Genomic DNA, 21,182 nt, shown 5'->3' on the forward strand with positions numbered 1-21,182 from the left:
TTGCGCAATCGTCCACGAGCGAACCCTTTCCACGCAAAAAACACGCATGTAGAAAGCGACTTCCATGAAGGAGACCGAACCCGCCACAAATCTAGGACTCTCAATCAATGGTTCTGTGTATAACTAACTTGTATCGTACATTAATTAGTCCGGAGGTGTGTCGCCATGTTGTACGCACTAGCATTGAATGACTTATAAAAAATCGTGCTCATTTCACGTAATGATACAAGGCGAAAAGAAACATTTCTCCAAAAATAAAAGTTGCGTACGTTCCGTCTTCAAACGGAAGTGACGGGTATGTCTTGCAGGTAGAAGTAACAATTGTCTGTCTCTTTCTCTGTATGTTTATGGGATGTTATTTAAATGGGGAGAGAGGAAAGATAGCATTTGTGCGGCCAGTGATGTTTCATTTCCGGGTCCTTGAACATCCGTTTTTCCGAGTTTGAAAATTACATCATGATTTTCGATTTCGAATTGTCTTCAAAGAAATTATGTTTTTTCCCCCCTTAAAAATATGTCTTTTGTCATGATTAATGTTGTATTCAAATATTCGTCACTTTATACAAGTTTATAGCTTCAATGTTTAATTGAAACTCGGGTTTCATCCTCGTGACAAGTTGGTTTTCTGGCCAGAGTGCCAGCCCAGTTCTCTTCCCTTCGAAAGTCTCGCCGCTGCTGACAAACAGTCGCACAACTGAAAAATAGCATTCTCCCAAGCATTTTTTTTTAAAAGACAACAAGCGGTAGTGATTCAGAAAGAAATTAGTTCTTTTCGAGAGGTGAAGAAAGAAGTACCTCAAGGATCTGTACTAGGCCAAATAATATTTTTAATGTATATAAATAGTTTATGTAATCTGAAATTAAAGGGAAAGTTGATAACCTGTGCTGATGACGCAGTGCTTTGCGTAGAAGATACAAATACAATAGATTTAATTTAAAAAAAAGTAGATGATCTCTAACAAAAATTAACATATGGCTAATAAAACATAAACTAAAACTTAACACACAAAAAACAAAATACATTTATATTAAAATAAGAAAAATGAATCTCAATGAAAACATACATCTAAAAATACATGATCACTGTCGTTGTCAAGATAATGGTGATTGCTATTGAAAAGAAATAGAAAAAGTTCATGAGTATAATTATCTGGGTATAACAATAAAACATGACCTTAAATGGATCTTTCACTGTAATATTTTAATTTAAAAAATCGAAAAATATGCAATAATCTATATATATAAAATTGATTTTCTGTGTGTGTGTGTGTGTGTATGTTCTCTATACAAATCTACAATTTTAGATCGATCGTCACCAAATTTTGCATATATACCAAATGGGACCCGACTTGAACGATAGGCTACTTTAAAATTTCGTCAGCCCGGGGCAAATGCCCCAAACGGGCAAAAAACTGTCCGGCAACAATGGTTTTTGGGCCTCAACAATCACTTTCCGAACGTTTACTTTGGTTACCGTGGTTCCCTAGCAATGCGTTTCAGACGTGTATATGCCTTTACAACGGTTTGTCACTTCTTTAATCCTGTTAGTATATGTATAATAGTTTATGCCTTTATAATGGTTTGCCACATTTTCAATATACTCTCAGTAATGAGGCTTTTTGAATAGACGTCATAATCATCATCAGCATCGCTTTGAGAGTCAGGAAAAGGGTGATCCTCATAGAAATCAGTGCTAAAATTGTCGATTTTACTGTAGAAATGCGGAAATTAGTGGGATTTTCCGCCCCATCAATAATTTTAAAAATTGTATTGAATTCTCGATTTTTGAAATATTCAGTTCGCTTAGAGATATACGAAGCCCAGAAGATTAAATATGAAGTAATTAGCCAAACCTATACTTTTGAGTTGGATATTCGAGCAATATCATTGATTTCATTTATGTCTTCTCAAGTATGAAAATTAATGTCTCCATATTGTCTCTTTTGATATTTATTTGCATAAATTCATGTGGGTTAGGATATTTTAAAATTAGTTATGAGCCCGTGAAAAGTGCATCGAAAAAATTCCACAGCTTTAACTAAGGATTTTTGGAAGCTGGAACAGACAGATGGATAACTTGCAGGTTCAAGGGGCCGGAGGGGATCGAAATACCTAGCGCCCCTTAAAAAAAGAAAAATATATATTAATTTCTACGTTTCTGTGTAAATCTAGATTTGTTTATTTCATGAATCGCGCAGGTCGCCATATTGGTTAACTTGGACACGGTTTGTATGTCCCTCAAGAAAAAGAGAGGGAGATATCACGTGATCCAAAAAAGCCTCATTGAAGAAAACCCGGGCAGCGCCGGGTATTATAGCTAGTCTATATATATAAAATTGATTTTCTGTGTGTCTGTGTGTGTGTGTGTGTGTATGTTCTCTATACAAATCTACAATTTTAGATCGATCGTCGCCAAATTTTGCATATATACCAAATGGGAACCCACTTGAACGATAGGCTACTTTAAAATTTCGTCAGACCAGGGCAAATGCCCCAAATGGGCAAAAAACTGTCCGGCAACAATGGTTTTTGGGCCTCAACAATCACTTTCCGAACGTTTACTTTGGTTACCGTGGTTCCCTAGCAATGCGTTTCAGACGTGTATATGCCTTTACAATGGTTTGTCACTTCTTTAATGCTGTCAGTAAATGTATAATATTTATGCCTTTATAATGGTTTGCCACATTTTCAATACTCCCAGTGATGAGGTTTTTTGAATAACGTCGTAATCATCATCAGCATCGCTTTGATGGTCAGGAAAAGGGTGATCCTCATAGAAATCAGTGTTAAAATTGCCGATTTTCATGTAGAAATGTGGAAATTCGGTGGGGTTTTCCGCCCCATCAATAATTTTAAAAATTGTATTGAATTCTCGATTTTTGTGAAATATTCAGTTCGCTTAGAGATGTACGAAGCCCAGGAGATTAAATATGAAGTAATTAGCCAAACCTATACTTTTGAGTTGGATATTCGAGCAATATCATTGATTTCATTTATATCTTCTCAAGTATGAAAATTAATGTCTCCATATTGTCTCTTTTGATATTTATTTGCATAAATTCATGTGGGTTAGGATATTTTAAAATTAGTTATGAGCCCGTGAAAAGTGCATCGAAAAAATTCCACAGCTTTAACTAAGGATTTTTGATTTTTGGAAGCTGGAACAGACAGATGGATAACTTGAAGTTCGGAGGGGGGGGGGGGGGATCGAAATACCTAGCGCCCCTTAAAAAAAAAAAATTATATTCATTTCTACGTTTCTGTGTAAATCTATATTTGTTTATTTCATGAATCGCGCAGGTCGCCATATTGGTTGACTTGGACACGGTTTGTATGTCCCTCAAGAAAAAGAGAGGGAGATATCACGTGATCCAAAAAAGCCTCATTGAAGAAAACCCGGGCAGCGCCGGGTATTATAGCTAGTCATATATAAAATGAAAAACTTAATCGATGACAAATTTTTGAAAGAATAAATTCATGGATTTATTCAATCATTAATTTTGACCTTTTTCACATTGTTAATGGACATTAAATATATAAAATTAAAGAATTCCAGAATATAAGTGCATATTTTTGAAGTTTAACGAAAGTTCAATCACATTTTTATAATTTTTCGAATGAGTATTTCTTTTAAAAATGCACGTGAATAATAAGCAATTTGTAAGTGTTCGTATCTTACGTGAAGGATAAACAGCATTTAGAGATTTTTTAGTGAATAACAAAGATGTTTGCTACCTTTGATAGTATCCGTTGCTCAAGCCGGATTTTAAAAAAAAGTACTTATTTCATCCTGGTTAAGATGGATCGAATATTAAAATTTTTGAAAAAGTTTTTTTTTCAAAAAATGTAAGACAAACCAATTGTTCTGTAAAGAATTATAGTGAACATCACTCGGGGCCGCAACTGAGAGGGGGAGCAGGCGGATCGAATGCTCCAGGTGCTGGACAGAAGGGGAGCCGAATACACCCTTGAATTGCTTCCTCTACATTACATGTCGGCGCCAAAATGCGTTCTTGCCCCGGTTGAATAAGTAAATAAGTATCTTGTCGCGGCCCTGGCATCACGACTAGGGTAACCAACTCATCCATCACTAGAAACTAGAAATTTCCAAATAAAAGGCGTGTAGAAATAATTTTTATGAGAATTTTTTTGTTCTAATGAGTGTGCACACTGAGAAATTGAAAATATACATTTTAAAAACATGTTTGCTTCTTTATGCAAGTTTTCTCAGTTTTAGTGCATATTTTGGAATTTTTAACCATTTTTTTTGGGGGGGGGAGGGGGTTTTGGTGCATATTTTGGCTTTTTTTTAGGGCACATTTCCGTCATTTTGGAGCATATTTTGAGACTTTTTAGTGCATATAATCCGGGCTTCATTCATAACTATTAAAACGAGCACAAACATAGTAATATCACAGTTTTATCTCTCGGTAAAAATATTTTAAGGTTAAAAAAAAAAATTTTTTTTTTTAATCGTTTTCATTTAAGATGAATTCCAATCCTGCCGAAAAGGAAATGTGTATTCACAGATCAACGCCGTGTGAGATACCCATGTTTTCGGCCAGGCAGAGTGCGATGGGAAGCCGAGTGCACGACTTGTTGCTCAGTAATAACGTATGTTCTGATAAGGTTGTTAATTGTATATAATGTTAGCTTTCTTCTTCACATTTATCAACATTTTTAAACAAAAGCAACATCACTGATCGAATCCATCATCCTGGACTGAAATTTGAGCAAAATTTCCGGTGAATTTGACAAATTTATTGACGATTTATCATATTTACCAATACGAGATGGAGATTACACATAATCACCGATAAATGTGAAAATTTTTTTTATTAAACTTATGAAAATTATTGGTAATTATGCATAATAGCGGGATTTATTAAATTCCCGGAATATATACAGCAGTTTTTTTTAGTTGGGAAATACTATCGTAGTGGCGGGTCTCTCTCATTTTTTTGGAAGAAAAGTGGCACCATCTAATGTGTAGAAAAGATACAAAAAAAAAACCCAGCCAGTTTGTATGCTTCCGAATTCGGAAGAGAGATGGCGGTACCTGACGAACTTTCCACAGAAACAAACTTCACGTTTGATTCACAACACATATATGCACATTCCGACATATACCAGCACCACCTAGAGATAGAAAGCCTCTGCACTGTTTGCCATAAACGTCAGACTACCTAGCAAGTTTGCCAAATTTTGGAATACAGCATCCTATTTCGTTTCTTCTTATTTTGGCGTAGAATCTTTCCGATTGCTCACAAATACCGCATAGTGATTGGATGGGGGGGGGCATAGAAATCACCAATTCTGAGCCCGATCACTTCTTTCCCTCACGACGATGATACTGGCACGAGCAGAGAATTTTCTTTCCATGATTATTTTGAGGGAAAATGGACTATTTACTGGCGTCACAAGCAGACTGCAGTGGCCTTCTATCTCTAGAAGGTGCAGCATATACCCATTCGAAGTACAGATGACTGGTAACCAAGCGAAGATAATTGGAAAGAAAAGTCACATTCCCCTGTGGGGAATAGAAACCACCAACCTCGCACTTTCCGGGTGCGTATTCTACCATTAAGGCCCCTTTCACACGGAGCGGATGCGGATGCGGACGCGGGTCCGCATACCCTTTCAAACGAGCACTGAAGATGCGGACGAATCGCCCGCATCTTTAGTTCGAAATTCGTGAATAAAAACTGTTTTTTCGCAATTTTTGTAATTATTTTTCTCCTTCACCCCTGATTCAGTGCCTAGAGGCATTCTTTGGTGGTTTTTATCATTGAACCTAAAGATGCTTCCATTTAGATCCTCACAAGTAGTCGATGGGAGAAAATATCTTAAAATATTTTCAAATTATTTTGAAAAAAAATCTGTCTTTTCGGAAAAATATGAAAGAAAATTCCAAAAACATCCAATGCTCGAAAAATCCAATCCAAAAACATCCAAAACATTCGATGTTCCAAAAAAAAAAAAAAAAAATTCAGCAAATATCAAAGAATTTGCAAGTATAAAAAAAACGGAGGGGTTGGGACTTTCAAAATGTCTGTGCTTAGAAATATTCGCATCACAATTCTGTCTTAGGCCGGGATTACACTATAAAAGTTTCGTAAAAGCTCTTTGATAAAACGTGAAAAATTCAACCATTAAAATCACCGGTTGCATTTGCTTGAATGCAACCGATGCGCCTATTGGTTGAATTTTTCAACTTTTATAAAAGATCTTTTACAAAACTTTATAGTATAATCCCGGCCTCAAGTACGGATTACACTATAAAAATTTTATAATAATTCTTTTAAAAAAGCAACTAATAAATTTATCGGTTGCACTTGCAATTTATTAGTTGTTTTTTTCAAGTTTTATAAAATAACTTTCATAAACCTTTTAGAGTGAAATCCCATCCTTAGATTAGTCACTTCTGAAATATAAAATTTCATTTTTTAAAGTTTATAGACTAAATATTGAGTAAAATATACTTGTAGGTATCGAGGGAACCACCAAAAATATTCAAGTGCTAGGGTCTTCAAACGTCTTAATCCGGCCCTGAGTGAACACCGTACGTGGATAACGTTGTTTAATAAAAGTATTTTTTTTTAAGTTTAAAAAAATTAACAGATTAAAAATTTAAAAAAATAACAAATATTTAAAATAATATTTCAGATATTTTTAAATAATTTTAAAAATTTAAAAAGAAAAAAATTATTATTTTTAAATTAAATTTGAAAGTTATTAAAGTATTTAGTCAATTAAATATTCGTAATGAACAGAACGGCTTATAATTTTGGTCCCGTCAGTGGCCGTTGTTGGCAGGTTTTATTGTATAAAATTGTGAAATATGGACAAAAGGCAGTTGAAGTTGCTATATCTCAATCTCAGAAGGAAACGAAGGGATACACGTATGTAGGTACATTATATTAATGAGCAGGGACCATCATATGGTGTTTTTAAGGGTATTTATGGCAAATAATTAAAAAAATTCCGTGAAAAATCACCTTCAAAAAGTAGCCAAAGATGCGGACGAATTCGCTCCGCATCCGCATCGTCTGAATAGCTCCGAATAAACCTATTGTCAAAACTTCTATGTGCGGATGCGGAGCCCGCACTTAGGTTTTGACACATGCGGACGACGTCCGGACCCGCATGAACATTTCCTAGGTGCGGAGATTTTTCGGCTCGTCTGAAAGGCGCAGTATATTCCAATTGTTAAAACTTCTTCCGGACCCGCATCCGCATCCGCTCCGTGTGAAAGGGCCCTAAACTACAGAGGGCAGTCATTTTCTTTCTTAAGAACACTGTGTTCCTTTGGGCTGAACGAGACGATTATAAGCAATCCCTACATTTCTAGCTACATTGTGGAAATTTAGCGCATCGTGTTTGGCCGAAATGAGTGATAAACCATTACGTCACTCATGGTGAAATTTTTGCTGGCGACGTTTAATATTAGATATATTTAATTGCGCTTGAATACGACATCCACCGTTGGAGTAACGGTTATAGCGCGAGACTCGCGTACCGAAGGTTGTGTGTTTGATTCGGTCTGAAACCCATCTAATTTTTTTTTCTCCATCTTTACTATTATTTACTGATTAAAAATGTATCCATTTTTTTTTTTTGATTTAATGAAATGCGGTTCACGTGCATCGAGAAGACAATAATAACATTTCGCGAAGCTGGGCCCAGCTATCATTTACTGATTCAATGAAAAAAATAACGAACTTTGAAATTCAGTTTCGCCCAAAATTCCGCCTCTCGTGATGCCTTGCTAACTTTTTTGCTCGCAGTAACCAATCACTGGCGTGCTAATGTGCTTCCTGTGCTACTAAGAAAGTTTTTTTTTCCAAACCGAGCACAACTAATGTCTATTGCCATAGGCATTTCACTACCTAGTGAGTTGTGCCGGAAGTGTAAGTGCGTGTACCTAACAGTCTGAGTGCGTATCTAGTGTTGTGTATGATTTTTCAGTGCTGCCATCTATATCTCAGAAGTGAAGTGAGTAATGTGTAGTGACTGAATATTTGTACTGCTTGTAGGACTGCTGCTCTCTTGTGGCGAGAATTTTTAACGGGGAGATCGGCTCGCATTTGCGCCTCGAAGCTGGGAACCACAGAAAACCGACTTCAGCCGACCACCACTGTGGTGACGGTGGGACTCGAACCCGGGTGCGAGTCCGTCATTATGACCACTCGACCACCACAGCGGCTACTAAGAAAGTAGGGATTGTAATTACGCGAACGGGACTGCGCAATAGACAGCCTCCTAACTCAGCAGCGGCTCGTAACGAAATTAGACTCCAGATGGCGACATACAACGAACGAGAAAAAAAATTGATTTTATAAATTTTTCTCAACAATATTTGTTCACTTTGGCACGAAAAATTCATTATTCGATTTAATTGGTAGCAATTCAGTTGAATTATTTTTGTCCCTTTTTTCAGAATTTGCGTAATAGTGATTTCATTGAGAAAAAATTTACGCGAAAAAAAAAAATTCATGCGGGGCAAAAATGAAAATTTCGAATGTATGTCAAAAAATTTGTTGATAATCATTTATTGAAAATAAATTATTTATGAAGAACTAATTGATTGAAAATAAATAATGATGTATGAAAATAAAGGATAAAATAAATTGCAAAAACATTTTTTTTAATTATATTTTTACATACATATCAACATGGACACGCCTTATTCTGATGGACATTTACAAATTTTCCTGTTCGTAACACAGTAAATATTTTAATTGTGTACATTGTACATACAATTGTATTCGTATGTGGCATCATATATAAGAAGGTATTAAAAACACACAAAGATTCATACAAAGACAGGTGAGAGTTTTGTGTGCTTTTGCCTCCCCCTTTCGAACTAGATGGAGCAACAATGGTAAAAAGAAAAATGGTACAGTATTAACAATTGGGTTTTTTTGCTCATACAACAATTCATCTCCAGCAATAGAATAATAATAATGTTCACCATTGTTATCGATATTTTATCTTCTGATCGAGAATCATAAATCATTGATGACCAAAGCTGTTTAATTTTCACCGTATGAAAATTGTTTTTGCTGCCATCTAGTGGTGTAAAATCAGATTCAGCAGAATCTGCATGATTGAGGTGATAGTTTACCAACAGATGGCGGCAAAAGGACGTAATTTCATATGTAATAATGGCCATCCGCATGATATCACTGAGCGGGAAATCGAATCCCAAAATACTGGAATACCTCTGTATTTTCATATAATTTCGGCCATCCCGATATTTCATGGGCGGACATACGGGGGGGGGGGGCGTAGGGGTGCATTGCCCCCCAGCGTCTATGGTGGAGTCGACTGATCTAATATATATCTGTATATATGAATTGACATCATCATCATCTTGCCCCCCCCCCCGCAATAATGACCGTAGACCCAACCCCAGACTTCCAAGTCTAAGTCCGCCTATGCGATTGTTTCTGGAAAAAATGTTCCTTTATTTCACCATGTTTCAACAAAGTCCCACTTCAATTTTCATTTCTTACTGCAGGATAAAAGTTATTTTTCCAATTTTTATAAATTATATTGTGAAAATTATGACCAGGGCCGCAACTAGATGCTTCGTCACCCGGGGCAAGTGCGCATTTTGGCGCCCCCTTCTAGTGTTGAAGGAGAGGTTTGAGAATAAAATTTGCGCCCCCTCTGGCCCAGCGCCCGTGGCACGAGACCCCCTAGTTGCGGCCCTGATTATGACTATAATTAATGATACTCATCTCACATATATTTGCAGTTTTTAAAAAATTTTTTCTTCGTAGAATTCAATGCAATTAATTGCGATTTGCAATGACGCATCTTTTCCTGCCAGTGGCAGCTTTTCAGTAATAATTGGCAACTTCACTTGCCTCTAGTATTTTTTCTCCCGTATATATATATTTTTCAAATTTATCATATTTTTCTCGAAGAAATGCGACCAACCTGGATGTCACTAATTTGTGCCGAAAATGTTTCCAACTGTCAAATATCAGTCGAAAAATACGGGAATGCCCCATAAAAGGGTCATATGGTCACAATACATAATCCTTTGTTTTAACTGCGGTAAAATCAATGAAATTGATTATGAAATCTATGGAGCGCACGTCCTTTACTGAAATTTGAATAAAGACTAGAAGCAGGAAAAGAAATGATAAATCAATGTGAGCGTAGGCACCGGTACCTAGGGACTGAAGAGATTTGAGCCGCCCTCCAATAAATTTTGTAAGAGGGCCCCCCCCCCCCTCCGCAATAAATTCTGAAGAAAAAAAATGCAGTACACCTTTCCTCCCCTGCGTACGTGTGCTTGAGTCCCGTATGTACGGGACGACCAGCAAATTTCAGCTCCCTCAATGTTTTTTTTATGTCGGCGCCTCTGACTGTGAGGATGGTGCTTAATTGACACCGTCAAAGAAACAATTGAAGGTGAAATTGATCGGAATAAGATGCCAACGGATTCTCTTCCCAATTCCGATTGTTGCGAACACGAACAACACACACTCGAGCTTTTTCTTTTATGTACAACAATGGATGATGGATAATATGAGATTCATGTTTTATATTTACACTAATGGTTACAATTACTATCATCATCATCATCTTCTTCTTTTCATGAATTTGATATGGATGCCTCAAGAGCGAGTGACTTCATGAACTTTGGCATAAAAGAACGAAGGGATCGGATGTCTCCAGTCTTCAGATGAGTCATCACAAGTGTGTCAAGATTCGATTGTTCAATTGTCAAGGTTCAAGTTTATAATACGATGCAGTTCTCCCGCGATTCTTATCTACATTATTAACAAGTTTGTACAAAGCTTCATCGCACTCCCTAGACAATAGTCACCAAAAAAAACTTATGACTAAAATAAAACCCCCGTTATAACAAACGTTGAGAGAACAAAAATTAGGTTCGTACATCCTATCTAACGAAAGAGTATCTCTTGAGATGTGACCAAAAATCTGACCATATCCCAAGGGGCGTTAAAAACCTAGTCAAGGGGCCGTCACTAGAGCATCATGAACTCACCCCCCCCCCCCGACTAAGTGATGCCTTGAGCCTATTTATGATGGAAACGTCATTCTAATAAAATTTTAAGTATTCTTCTCGAAAATCATAGTGCTCCATTTCTTTACTATGGAGGCCTTCAGGCCGTAGTTGGGTTGACCCATGCGTTAAGATGGACCCCCCAAATACACTATAATGGGGTTCGATTGATATTCTTTGTAAATTAGATAATCTTGTTTTGTATTATGAAGGTCTAGATTCTATATAAAGCAGGCATTTGAACTGTTGCTCGAGAGCATCGCGGTGCTCACCGACAGCCATCCAATTTTGTACTCGTAAGGAATTGATCGCACGTATGACCTTCACGTTGATTTGAATTGTCATACAGGTGCTCTTCTCCTGATGATGGACGGTGAGACAAAGAAGGTTGATGACTCCTACTCCAAGACAAATGAAGCTTCCTGGTGGAGAGACTAATCCCAAGATATTAGAGAAATCACGACTTAGGTGGCAATAGCGATAGAGCCGGGGGTGCAGTGGGTGCTCGAACACCCACAACAATTTGTAGAGCGGATCCGAGCACCGCCCAGAAAATTGATTTGGGAATCAAAATTTCCTACATGAAAATTTCAGGACGAGACGAGCACCCACAAGTTCGAAACACTTCCATGTTATGTGGGCTATGAGCACTGTATTTTTATCCTTTAGAGCTGAAATTTTGTGGTCCCTTGTGCGTAGTTCCAACGGGTCTGAGGGCAACGCTTGTGCCGTTCTGTAGGGTTTTCTCCCCAGTCGTTACAGCCGAAAGGACGGAGATCTGGTTCTCGACGCTACGCAGTTTCTTACTGTCCGGCCTGTCCTTCAACGCCATGATGTTGTTGCTACTCGCCACGTCGCGTTTCTTATGAGGCATGGCGTACCGCAGCTTCTCCCAGAACCACTTCTCTTCCCAGACCAGGTACGTCTTGGTGGACAAGAGGTACTGGAGGTCTTTGTCAAGGGTGTTCTTTGGCGGCAGCTCGCCCTTGACGATGACTATCAGCCTGTCTATTTTGTCTTCCAGCATCTGGTAGTAGGCCGTGTGGAACTCCACCTGAAACCACATGCTTTCGAGGAACTCCTTGGACACGACCAGGATGGTCCTACGGCTGTTCTGCACCGAGTTGATGATGTTCCAGCTGATAAGGTTTCCTGGTAGCCAGTTCCTGTCATGGATGCAGAGCCTGAAGTAAGGGTCTTTGTTCTCGAGCTCTTCGAGGAGTTTGTAGGCGACGTCCCTATCGGTGCCGCTGTAGGACACGAACGCGTCGAAGACCTTGTCCTCATCGATGTCCTCTTCGTTGAAAAAGCACATAAATACGTTGTGTAGGTGTATGTACACGTACGCGATCACTGTCTGTTTGTTGCGGTAGTAGAGCACGGACACGATGAACAGCAGCAGCGCTAGTATGACGCATATTATCGTCACGGAGATGAGCTGGGCCCTGTAGGGCCACTCGTCGACGGGACACAAGAAGTCGTCGGGCACCGTCACCAACGTCATCCGCACCACCGTGAGGTTGTCACGCACGTGCACGTCACACTCGACGTCCTTGATGTCTCTCACTTTCTGGTAGTGTTCGGTGAGCCACTTCTTGAAATACATAGTGGAGCAGTTGCAGCTCCACGGATTGCGGCTCAGGCTTATCTGGAAGTCGCTCGATTGCGACGTGAAGTTCAACAGGGACGGCGATATCCTAGCCATTCTGTTCCCGCGTAACGTCAGATTCGTGAGTCTCGGCGGTATGGCCCAGCCGTCGGCCGTTACGATGGTGTTCCCGTCCACGAAAAGATGAGTCAAATTCTCCCATATGGGATCGTTCAGCTGACTTAGTCGAGCTAGGCTGTTGTTCTGGAAGTGAAGGACGCTCGTGTTGGACGGGACCTGCGACGGCGGACGCTTCATATTCCGGTTGGAGCAGTCCACCACCTTCGCCTCATCCTCAGCTCTAAGGTAACACTTACACGGCTTCTGACAACCCTCGTCGATATCGCAGCTGAACTGCTGACTATCCAGTAAGACGAGACTCCTATCGGCGAGTTTTGGAGGAGAACTACAGGACAAGTTCTGGATCATGGAGAACCTGACGGACCTTTTTCTGGCCTCGTTTGTCTTCTGCAAGTAGTTATAAAACTGGAACAGATGACAGTCGCACGCGAAGGGGTTCGGGTTCAGAGAGATCGTGCTCTCGATGTACAAGTCGTAGTCCGTGGACGGCAGGTCCTGCAAGTGAGCGTCGTTCAAGATCAATTCACTCACGTCCACCGTCTTGATCTGGTTATAACCGAAGTTGAGCTCGGGACTGCGCTTATTCGTCGAGAAGATGACCGGGACCGAAATCGAGGTCAGCTTGTTGTGCTCCATGCTCAACTTCTCGATCCTCAGATGCTGGAGCCAGTTGATATCCGGCATCTGCGAGAGCGAATTATGTGACAAGTCGATGCGTTTGATGTATTCGTTGAAGTCCAGACTGAAGTGCGTCAGGTTGTTGTTACTCAGGTCGACGCGTTCGAGTTCGGGTAAGTCCCTGAAGAGGGCCTGACTAGCATTCCTGATGTGGTTGTGGCCGAGGACGAGGGTCTTTATGCCCCTGGCGTGGCGGAAGAGCACGCTGGGCAAGACCCGGATACTGTTGTTGAAGAGGTACAGCTTCTGTAACCTCTTCTGGTCCGGGAACAAATTTTCCGGAAGCTCCTCTATGTTGTTGAAGTTGAGGGCGAGCTCCACCAGCCTAGAATTGTTACGTAACAAGTTGTTTGGCAGCTTCCTTATGCGGTTGTTCTCGAGTTTCAGGTGCGTGATGTTCGGCGCGTTCCCGAAGATGTTCTCGGGCAACAGCGTCAGGTTGCAGTCATTCATGCTGACGTTCTCCAGGAGCCCCAGCCCGAAGAATAGGTCTTCGGGCAAGGTGTCGCCGAAGTTATTCAGGCTAAGGTCCAGGTCTCTCAGACCAGCCGTGTAGCTGAAAATTTTCTCCGGCAGCGACTTGAGTCCGTTGCCACGTAACCTGACGTGTTTCAACTGCGACAGGCCGACGAACACGTTTTCGGACAGCTCGCTAAGTTGATTGTCCGCCAAGTCTAGGACTTGGAGGTTGACGAGGCTCCTGAACAAGACATCGGGTATGCGTTTCAGTTTGTTTTTGTAGACGTAGAGCGTCTCTAGTTGGAAGAGGCCATTGAAGACATTATCTGGTAAATATTCGAGCATGTTGTTCGTTATTTCGAGGTAGCCCAAGTTCGTCAGGCCCGCAAATAACCTTTCAGGTAACGTGTCCAACTTGTTGTCTCTCAGCGACAGGTACTTGAGATTAGCGAAGTCAGCGAATATATCCTCGGGGAGGGTCTCGATCTTGTTGTTTTTCAGCGTCAGCCTGGATATCTTGCCGGATACGTTGCCGAACAGCTCTCGGGTGAAATTACCTTCACCGGTCTTCGTGTCGACGAGCAGCTCCTCGACTTCATAACTTGGCAGAATGTCGCTGAAAGAAGTATTCGGTAGCGGACAGGAGTTGAACTTGAACGTGCGGACCTTCGACAGGTCCAGCTGTTCGAGCAGCGCCGTCGTGTAGGGCGCCTCGGCGCCGCAACGGAACGTCACCTGACTGTCCGAGGTGTACTTGAGGTCGAAGAGCGACTCGAAGTGGTCATCGTCGTTCTTCAGGCAAGACAGCATCCAGCCGTTGTAGTTCTCGTCGGCGTCGCACACGCAGAACGAGTGCGCGGGGCTGTTGTCGATGCTGGGACAGCGCGGGACGGGGGAGAACCCGGACGTGCAGTCGTGCAGCAGCAGAACGACGATGCACAGCTGGAGAGTCTTTCCGGTCTCCATTCCTGGTCGGTAGATGGCGCCATTCATCGCAAATATCACGTGCTGTGGTGTTTCATGTCTAGTGCCTTTTATCGATCAGGGGAACATCTGGAAATAGAAAAGGGAGGAGGAAAAAAATTATGTTTGTTGCTGATTTCTGTGTTAAATACAGTATTTAATAAATTTCATAATTTCACTAGGGATTCCCAGTGTCATCTATTGGCGAAGAGCTGAACTGCCACGGCGCGTAATATCTTCCACTGCTTAAGATCAAAGCCATGAGAGTTGATAATGTATTGTATGTTACGGGATTAGACCCAAGACCATGGCAGTGGGTGAGAGGGTTCTTCTAAGACTGGAGTTCTTAACAGTGGCGTCGGAGCCGGGGGTGCTGTGGGTGCTCAAGCACCCACGGTAATTTGTGACATGGATCCGAGCACCTCCAGAATTGATCCAGAAATTAAAATTTCCGATATAAAACTAAAGACGAGCACCCACAGTTTCGAAACATTTCCGACGCCCTTGGTTCTTAACATTTTTCAGCCGTGCAGTGACCCAAAATTCACAACAGGATCAGCTTCCCGACCCATAGGACTGTTTGTTTTTCGAAATTAGTGAAACCGGTGATGCACTAAGTTCATTTATAACAGGATCGTATGCGGATTTGCCCAACTCATCTCGGAAGTCATTGTGAATCAAGTTTGGGTCGGGACCCATAGCTGAAGAATCTAAAGCTGTGAGTTTGTACGACCCAACCAGGAAGCTCCTGCGAATGAGATTGGGGTCGTGACTCATAGTTGAAGAATCCCTGGCTATAAGTTTGTACGTCCCATCTCGGAAGCTCTGCGAATCAAGTTTAGGTCGTGACCAATAGCTCAAGAATCCCTGATTGCTATTGGATTTGAACGGCCAAACTCCGGCGACCCAAGTTTGGATCGTGACCCATAGATTGAGAACACCTGTTCTAAAACTATAAGTATAGGAGAGCTGGGAGCCTTGATCAATTTTATGCTAATTTCATTCCTTACATTATACACTGACTATGAAGGGAACTATGAAAAAGCTCGTGAGAGTCCATCCACCAAAGATTGGGGTATAGAGTCTCCGCTCTATGATGTAGGCGGTTCCTGCCCAGGACATTCCAGTACTGAAGCTTACTCCATTACGGAGATTATCTAGATTCAAGCTGAATTCGTCCAGCTGCTAAACGGATTTGAACGAAGACACACAATACAATACAATAATAATTATACAGGGCTTTTGGCTAGACGGAGACACACATTTACTGATGATTACTCTGCTTCAGCTTTCACGCAGCTCTTCTCACTAACTTCACACGAAGTTCTTCAGCTTTCACGCAGCTCTCGAAGAATTTGACATACATTCGAGTTCGCTTGTAACGTACCTCCTTGGCGATCCGAGAAGTGTGTGTTATAATCGATGTATATGTTATAACCAAGGTCTCGAAATTAGCTTATACAGCAGCCCTATACATGCATAATGTGTTTTATTAAGATAGTCACTGATAAAATAGGCTTACACAGCACGTAATTAAATTTAATATAGCGTGAATATAGATTTTGGTTGATATCTCCCGAGGAATTCTGAAAATTTATTGGAGTATAATAGGCACACATACATGGTATGCACACCTGCATACATTTTTTTCTTAATTCAATTGATTTTATCGGTATTATTTGAATGTATTCTAATGGTTTTTCATTCGAAATTTTATACAGTAAATTAAAAAAAAAGCAACTATTTATTCACGAATTTCACTTGTCTCATCACTGCTGCCACCTATAAAATAAAAACATAATTATCGGTTATAATTCTCGAAATGAAATTGGTTATTGGTTTTAAACCGGTATGCAGCATGAAATAAAAAAAAATTACTATATCGAATTTTATTTGTTTTCTATACTGCATACCGACGTAAATTTTATGTGCTAGAATACCGGTTAATTATGTTTTCGGTGTTTATAAGAACTGACTGTGTGCCAAACGAAAACCATAGCAACAGGTATTTTTTCATAAAATTTACAACCGTGTGCAGCATAAAAATGAATAATTTTTGGTATTATAACACATTTTTTTCGTTTTCATGTTGCAAACCGGTTTGAACCAACAACTAACTTTACTTAATAAACAATAACAGATAGTTTTGTTTTTTATTCAATAGGTGGCAGTAGAAGTCCTACGTATTTTTTTCCGATATTCTTGCCCGGAAGAGAAATGGCTCATAAATATTGCTTAAATTATATATTTTCAGCAATTTTTTCATGCGCATTTCTCTTACTAAAATATTGGAACTCATCGATCAATTTCAAGGCAACATAATTTCTCCTTCCGACCGACTCAAATCTTTTGGAGTAATCTTAACAAACGTCTTTCATTCGCTTATCACTGCTCTGAACTTATGAAGAAAGCCAAACAAGCCAAAGGGGCTCTTAGCAAAAATTATGCCGACGAAACTCTGCACTGATGGTAATTATTTGCAAAATGATCATCCGATATACTCTCTTATATACCCGTAAAAAATGTATGAGCTAGTCTCATCTACGGTACCCTGATGTGCTAATTAAAGAGTTTCGCGACACTTGAAGTCGATATTTCAAAAATGAGTATTAAAAAGTATTCATTCAATTGCAAATCAAATGCAAAAAAAAAAAAATTCGTTAATTGGTTCATTTTTTCTCTCAAAATAAAAGGATCATTTTTGTTGCACCACGATCACTTTCTGCACACGAGGGCTAGTTTTACACCGGGACCTACAATTTATTGCCGATTCCGAACGGCAGGCTTGTTTTCGATACTCATCGAAAGGTTAGTGCGGTAATCCCTCGACTAACAGTGTCCCTGCGGTAGCGATCTTTTTCTGTGGCCATGTCGCCGTTTCTGTTGCGCCCCTGTGTCAAGAAATTTTCTGACAAGGACGAACCGGGTATCGAACTCGCGACACCTCTAAACATCGTTTGGTACTTCAGGGGAGTATCTTATCTACCTGTGCTACCGTGCCCCAAAATAGAAGGAAGAAGTAATGAATTATAGCAGGCATCTTCAATCTGTTGCTCCCTAAAGCACCCTAGAGCACTCGCTGCTCTTGTCCGATTTCGCGCTCGCGAGCACTTGATCAATTTTCCTTGTACAAATTGCATTCAAGCAATGAAATAGCACTGTATTCGTATGCCAAACTGGCTATCAGGGTGCTCTTTTGATGATGGGCACAAGCCCATTCAGACCTCTGAATTATAGTGTGAATGTATACGAGAAAAAACTGCGATTTTCTCAGATTGCGGTTTTTGAGCTCATTTGTAAGATTGAAAAAAACTACTGCACCGAAAGTTTTGCACATAATTTTTTTTTAAATACTTCCCATAAGTCAATTGCTAAATCTAAGACTCATTTTACTAACTCATGTCGAAAATAAACACTTCTGCAAAATTTTCAAATTTTTCTCAGGGCAGTATTTATGTTTTTTAATCTTAAAGATGAGCTCAAAAACTGCAATCTGAGAAAATCGCGTTGAAAGTGTTTTTTCCTCTTGAGTATATCGCAGTGCATTTACTTCTGTGCGATTCATTGGTTCGTTTTATTTTGACAGAAAAAATGAACCGATTGACACGAAATATTTTCATTTTATTTGCAATTGAATGAAATATTTTTTACAGCACTTGTTAAAAAAAATCGACTTCAGGAGTCTCGTGACACCTTAAAGTTCACGGCTCCGTGGGTTTTTTTCAGTAGTTTTGGCATTTGAAATTTCTAAAGGTATCCACGAGCGGAAAAGGTTTTGGGATCCTTGCCTTGAAGGACAACACTCAACCTACATCACAGGGGTGGCCCCCTGTGATGTAGGTAACTTTTTCCCAAGCCGTGCCACAACCAAGATTATTTTTGGTACGCGTGAGACCCTTCAAATTAATGAGCGGAGCATACGGCCTGTTTTCACGAGACACGAGCATTTTCTCCGTTCCTGCACAATATTACGTTCGGCTGTCTTCTTATTTTCATAAAAATGTTCATTTTGTTACTCTTTTTGAGCTCTAAATTCTTTTTATTTCTCAGTTATAAATTTCATTATCGCATTGTAGATTATTATTTGAGCGTATATCGGTAGAAGTTCATCTTTCCTACGCCATGTTGGGCATAGACCAGTGCCGTCTTAACACGTGGGCCCATTCCGGCACGGCCTGGGGACCTTAGGAGCGGGGAGGGGGGGGGAGCTCGCAAAACTGAGATCTGGTTGAAATTTTCGAGAGTAGGCGTGTAAATTTATAGATAAGGATTCTTAATCAGGTAGGGCCTCAGAAAACTCACTTGCCCAGGGACGATACTCTTAAGGTGGCCCTGACATAGCCACTGGAACCTGAGGACACAGTGTGCTCCCCCCCTCCCACATCCAGAGCATTCATGGATATACAATGTAATAGTATTTTTTCCAATGCATGTCCCCCCCCCCCCCCTTGTGGACGATCCTGAATCTCGTGCACATGCCCCGTCCAGCAACTATGCCCAGAGATTAAAAACCGCATTAAATAGAATATTTCATCACATAGTTATCATTTTAAGAGTGTTTACCACACTAAATGTAGGTTCGGCAGCCTATAAAACCATTATTCATAAGACCATAAATTTTTAAAAGTTGGAAAGAATTTCTTTGATTGAAAAATGGAATATAGATAAGTTCTTCAATCTTCAATCTTCGTAAAGCATTCGCGTGCCACTCCCGATACCACGGCGTGGCACGCGTGCCGTGGGTTGGCCACCCCTGGTCTTTAGTTATGAAGTTTTGGTATAACATCGAGGAGGATTCTCGTCTTCGCCGTCGTTGGGAACGGACGTGCTATTATCGCGCTCCGCTCACCGACGAATAGAAGAAGTTTTATCCGAAACCGTTGCCGGGTGATTACCGAAGGATTATCCGTCACGCCAGTGCGCCATTTTGTGCAGTGCGCCATTTTGTGTCTTTCTTTGTGTTTTTCTTCGTTCTCGTGAGTTTTACTTAGCGTGTTGTTTATTTTTGGGTCATATTCTGCGGTGATTTTCTTTTTTTCAGCGCACGTTGGATTGTAAGATAAGTGGTTTTTTTTTTTTATTATTATACTAGCTGATACCCGGCGACGTTGCCCGCCCCGTAAAAAATTTATATATGTATAGCTTATTAATTACTTCTTAATCAAAAAAATTTCTGCATCAAGTAAGAGAAAATTACTTTTATATTTAAATATTTTAATTAAAATCTTCAGGCAATCGCTTGTGGATACACGATATTTTTTCTTTTTCCATCTGGTGTGTAGATGTACAAATTTTTGCTATTACCAACACACGAACAGGTGACGAAAAGGTGTCCGAGGGCTCAAGTAGCTTGATACCTGCCACTGCTAACAACTGGCCTTGCACTTTGTTGATTGTCATGGCAAAAGCTAAACGAATCGGGAACTGTAACCGCTTGAAAGTGAATGGCATTTCTTCGGTGATGAGTGGGATACGTGGAATGAAGACTTCTTTTTCTTTGTAACATCCAGTTAGAATCGTTGCTTCAATGATGCAATTGTGCAATTTCTTCACGCAGAGTCTGTTGGCATAGCAGAGTATCGGTGTCTCCAAATTTCTTAAAAGCATTACAGGTGCTCCGACTTTGAGGGTCAAATTGTGTGGTGGCACACCCGGAATATCCAAAGGAGTTCAAAAATTCTGCAGGATACAGAACTGTCTGCGCTGTGTCTGTGACAGTGTTAACCGATTTGTAAGATGTGGAGTCTCCCGGAATAATTTTTAGAATTTTTCCGTTGATCTTGTTCACACTCATTTTTCGGTGCCAGAATCGCACTCTCACAAAGCCACTCATGGTTTCGGTGATTTTGTTGAATGTTTGGGAAGACTTTGTCTGCAAGTTCTTGAACTGAGTTTATATATATAATAACTGGCAAAATCCATTTGGGAACGTTATCAGTCCAGTGCTTGGGTCTACGGGAATTCTTCCATTGCCAAGTTTGATCAACTGATGTGAAAATGATAGCAGTGCTGAGTCATTTTGCAGTTGAACTCGCATGTTGGTGGATAATGATAATTTTTTATCTTCGTGCCAGAGTGTTGATGTCCTAACAAACTCGAGGCGACCACCGATAGACAGCACCTTCACTTCCAACCCATCTCACTAATGGCAGTAAATTGCAATGTAGCGATTTGGCCAGAGTTGGTGTTTGGTGAAGTAGAGTGCTGATGATTTGAGGCAAGCATTGAGTGCATCAGCTGGCGTTGCACATTTTTATTCCCTGTTTTATCGTCGTAGTTGTTGTTCTTTGTTGTTAGTGACGCCAT

At 40.3% G+C, this 21,182-nt stretch overlaps 1 protein-coding gene across 1 annotated transcript in view; it reads right to left on the reverse strand.

The window, feature by feature from the left end:
- Positions 1-21,182, reverse strand: part of LOC149070260 (uncharacterized) — a 65,457-nt gene that overhangs the window by 10,647 nt on the left and 33,628 nt on the right. Inside the window, exon 2 of the mRNA XM_089249305.1 lies at positions 11,720-14,966. Within this exon, the coding sequence (XP_089105431.1) occupies positions 11,720-14,906 (3,187 nt within the window). The 5' untranslated portion in view covers positions 14,907-14,966. The remainder of the gene's footprint in view (positions 1-11,719; positions 14,967-21,182) is intronic.

Source organism: Pholcus phalangioides, unplaced genomic scaffold (genome assembly GCF_987345545.1).
Source record: "Pholcus phalangioides strain wild (caught in Gottingen) unplaced genomic scaffold, Ppha-v1.0 ptg000022l_1, whole genome shotgun sequence".
NCBI lineage: Eukaryota > Metazoa > Arthropoda > Arachnida > Araneae > Pholcidae > Pholcus > Pholcus phalangioides.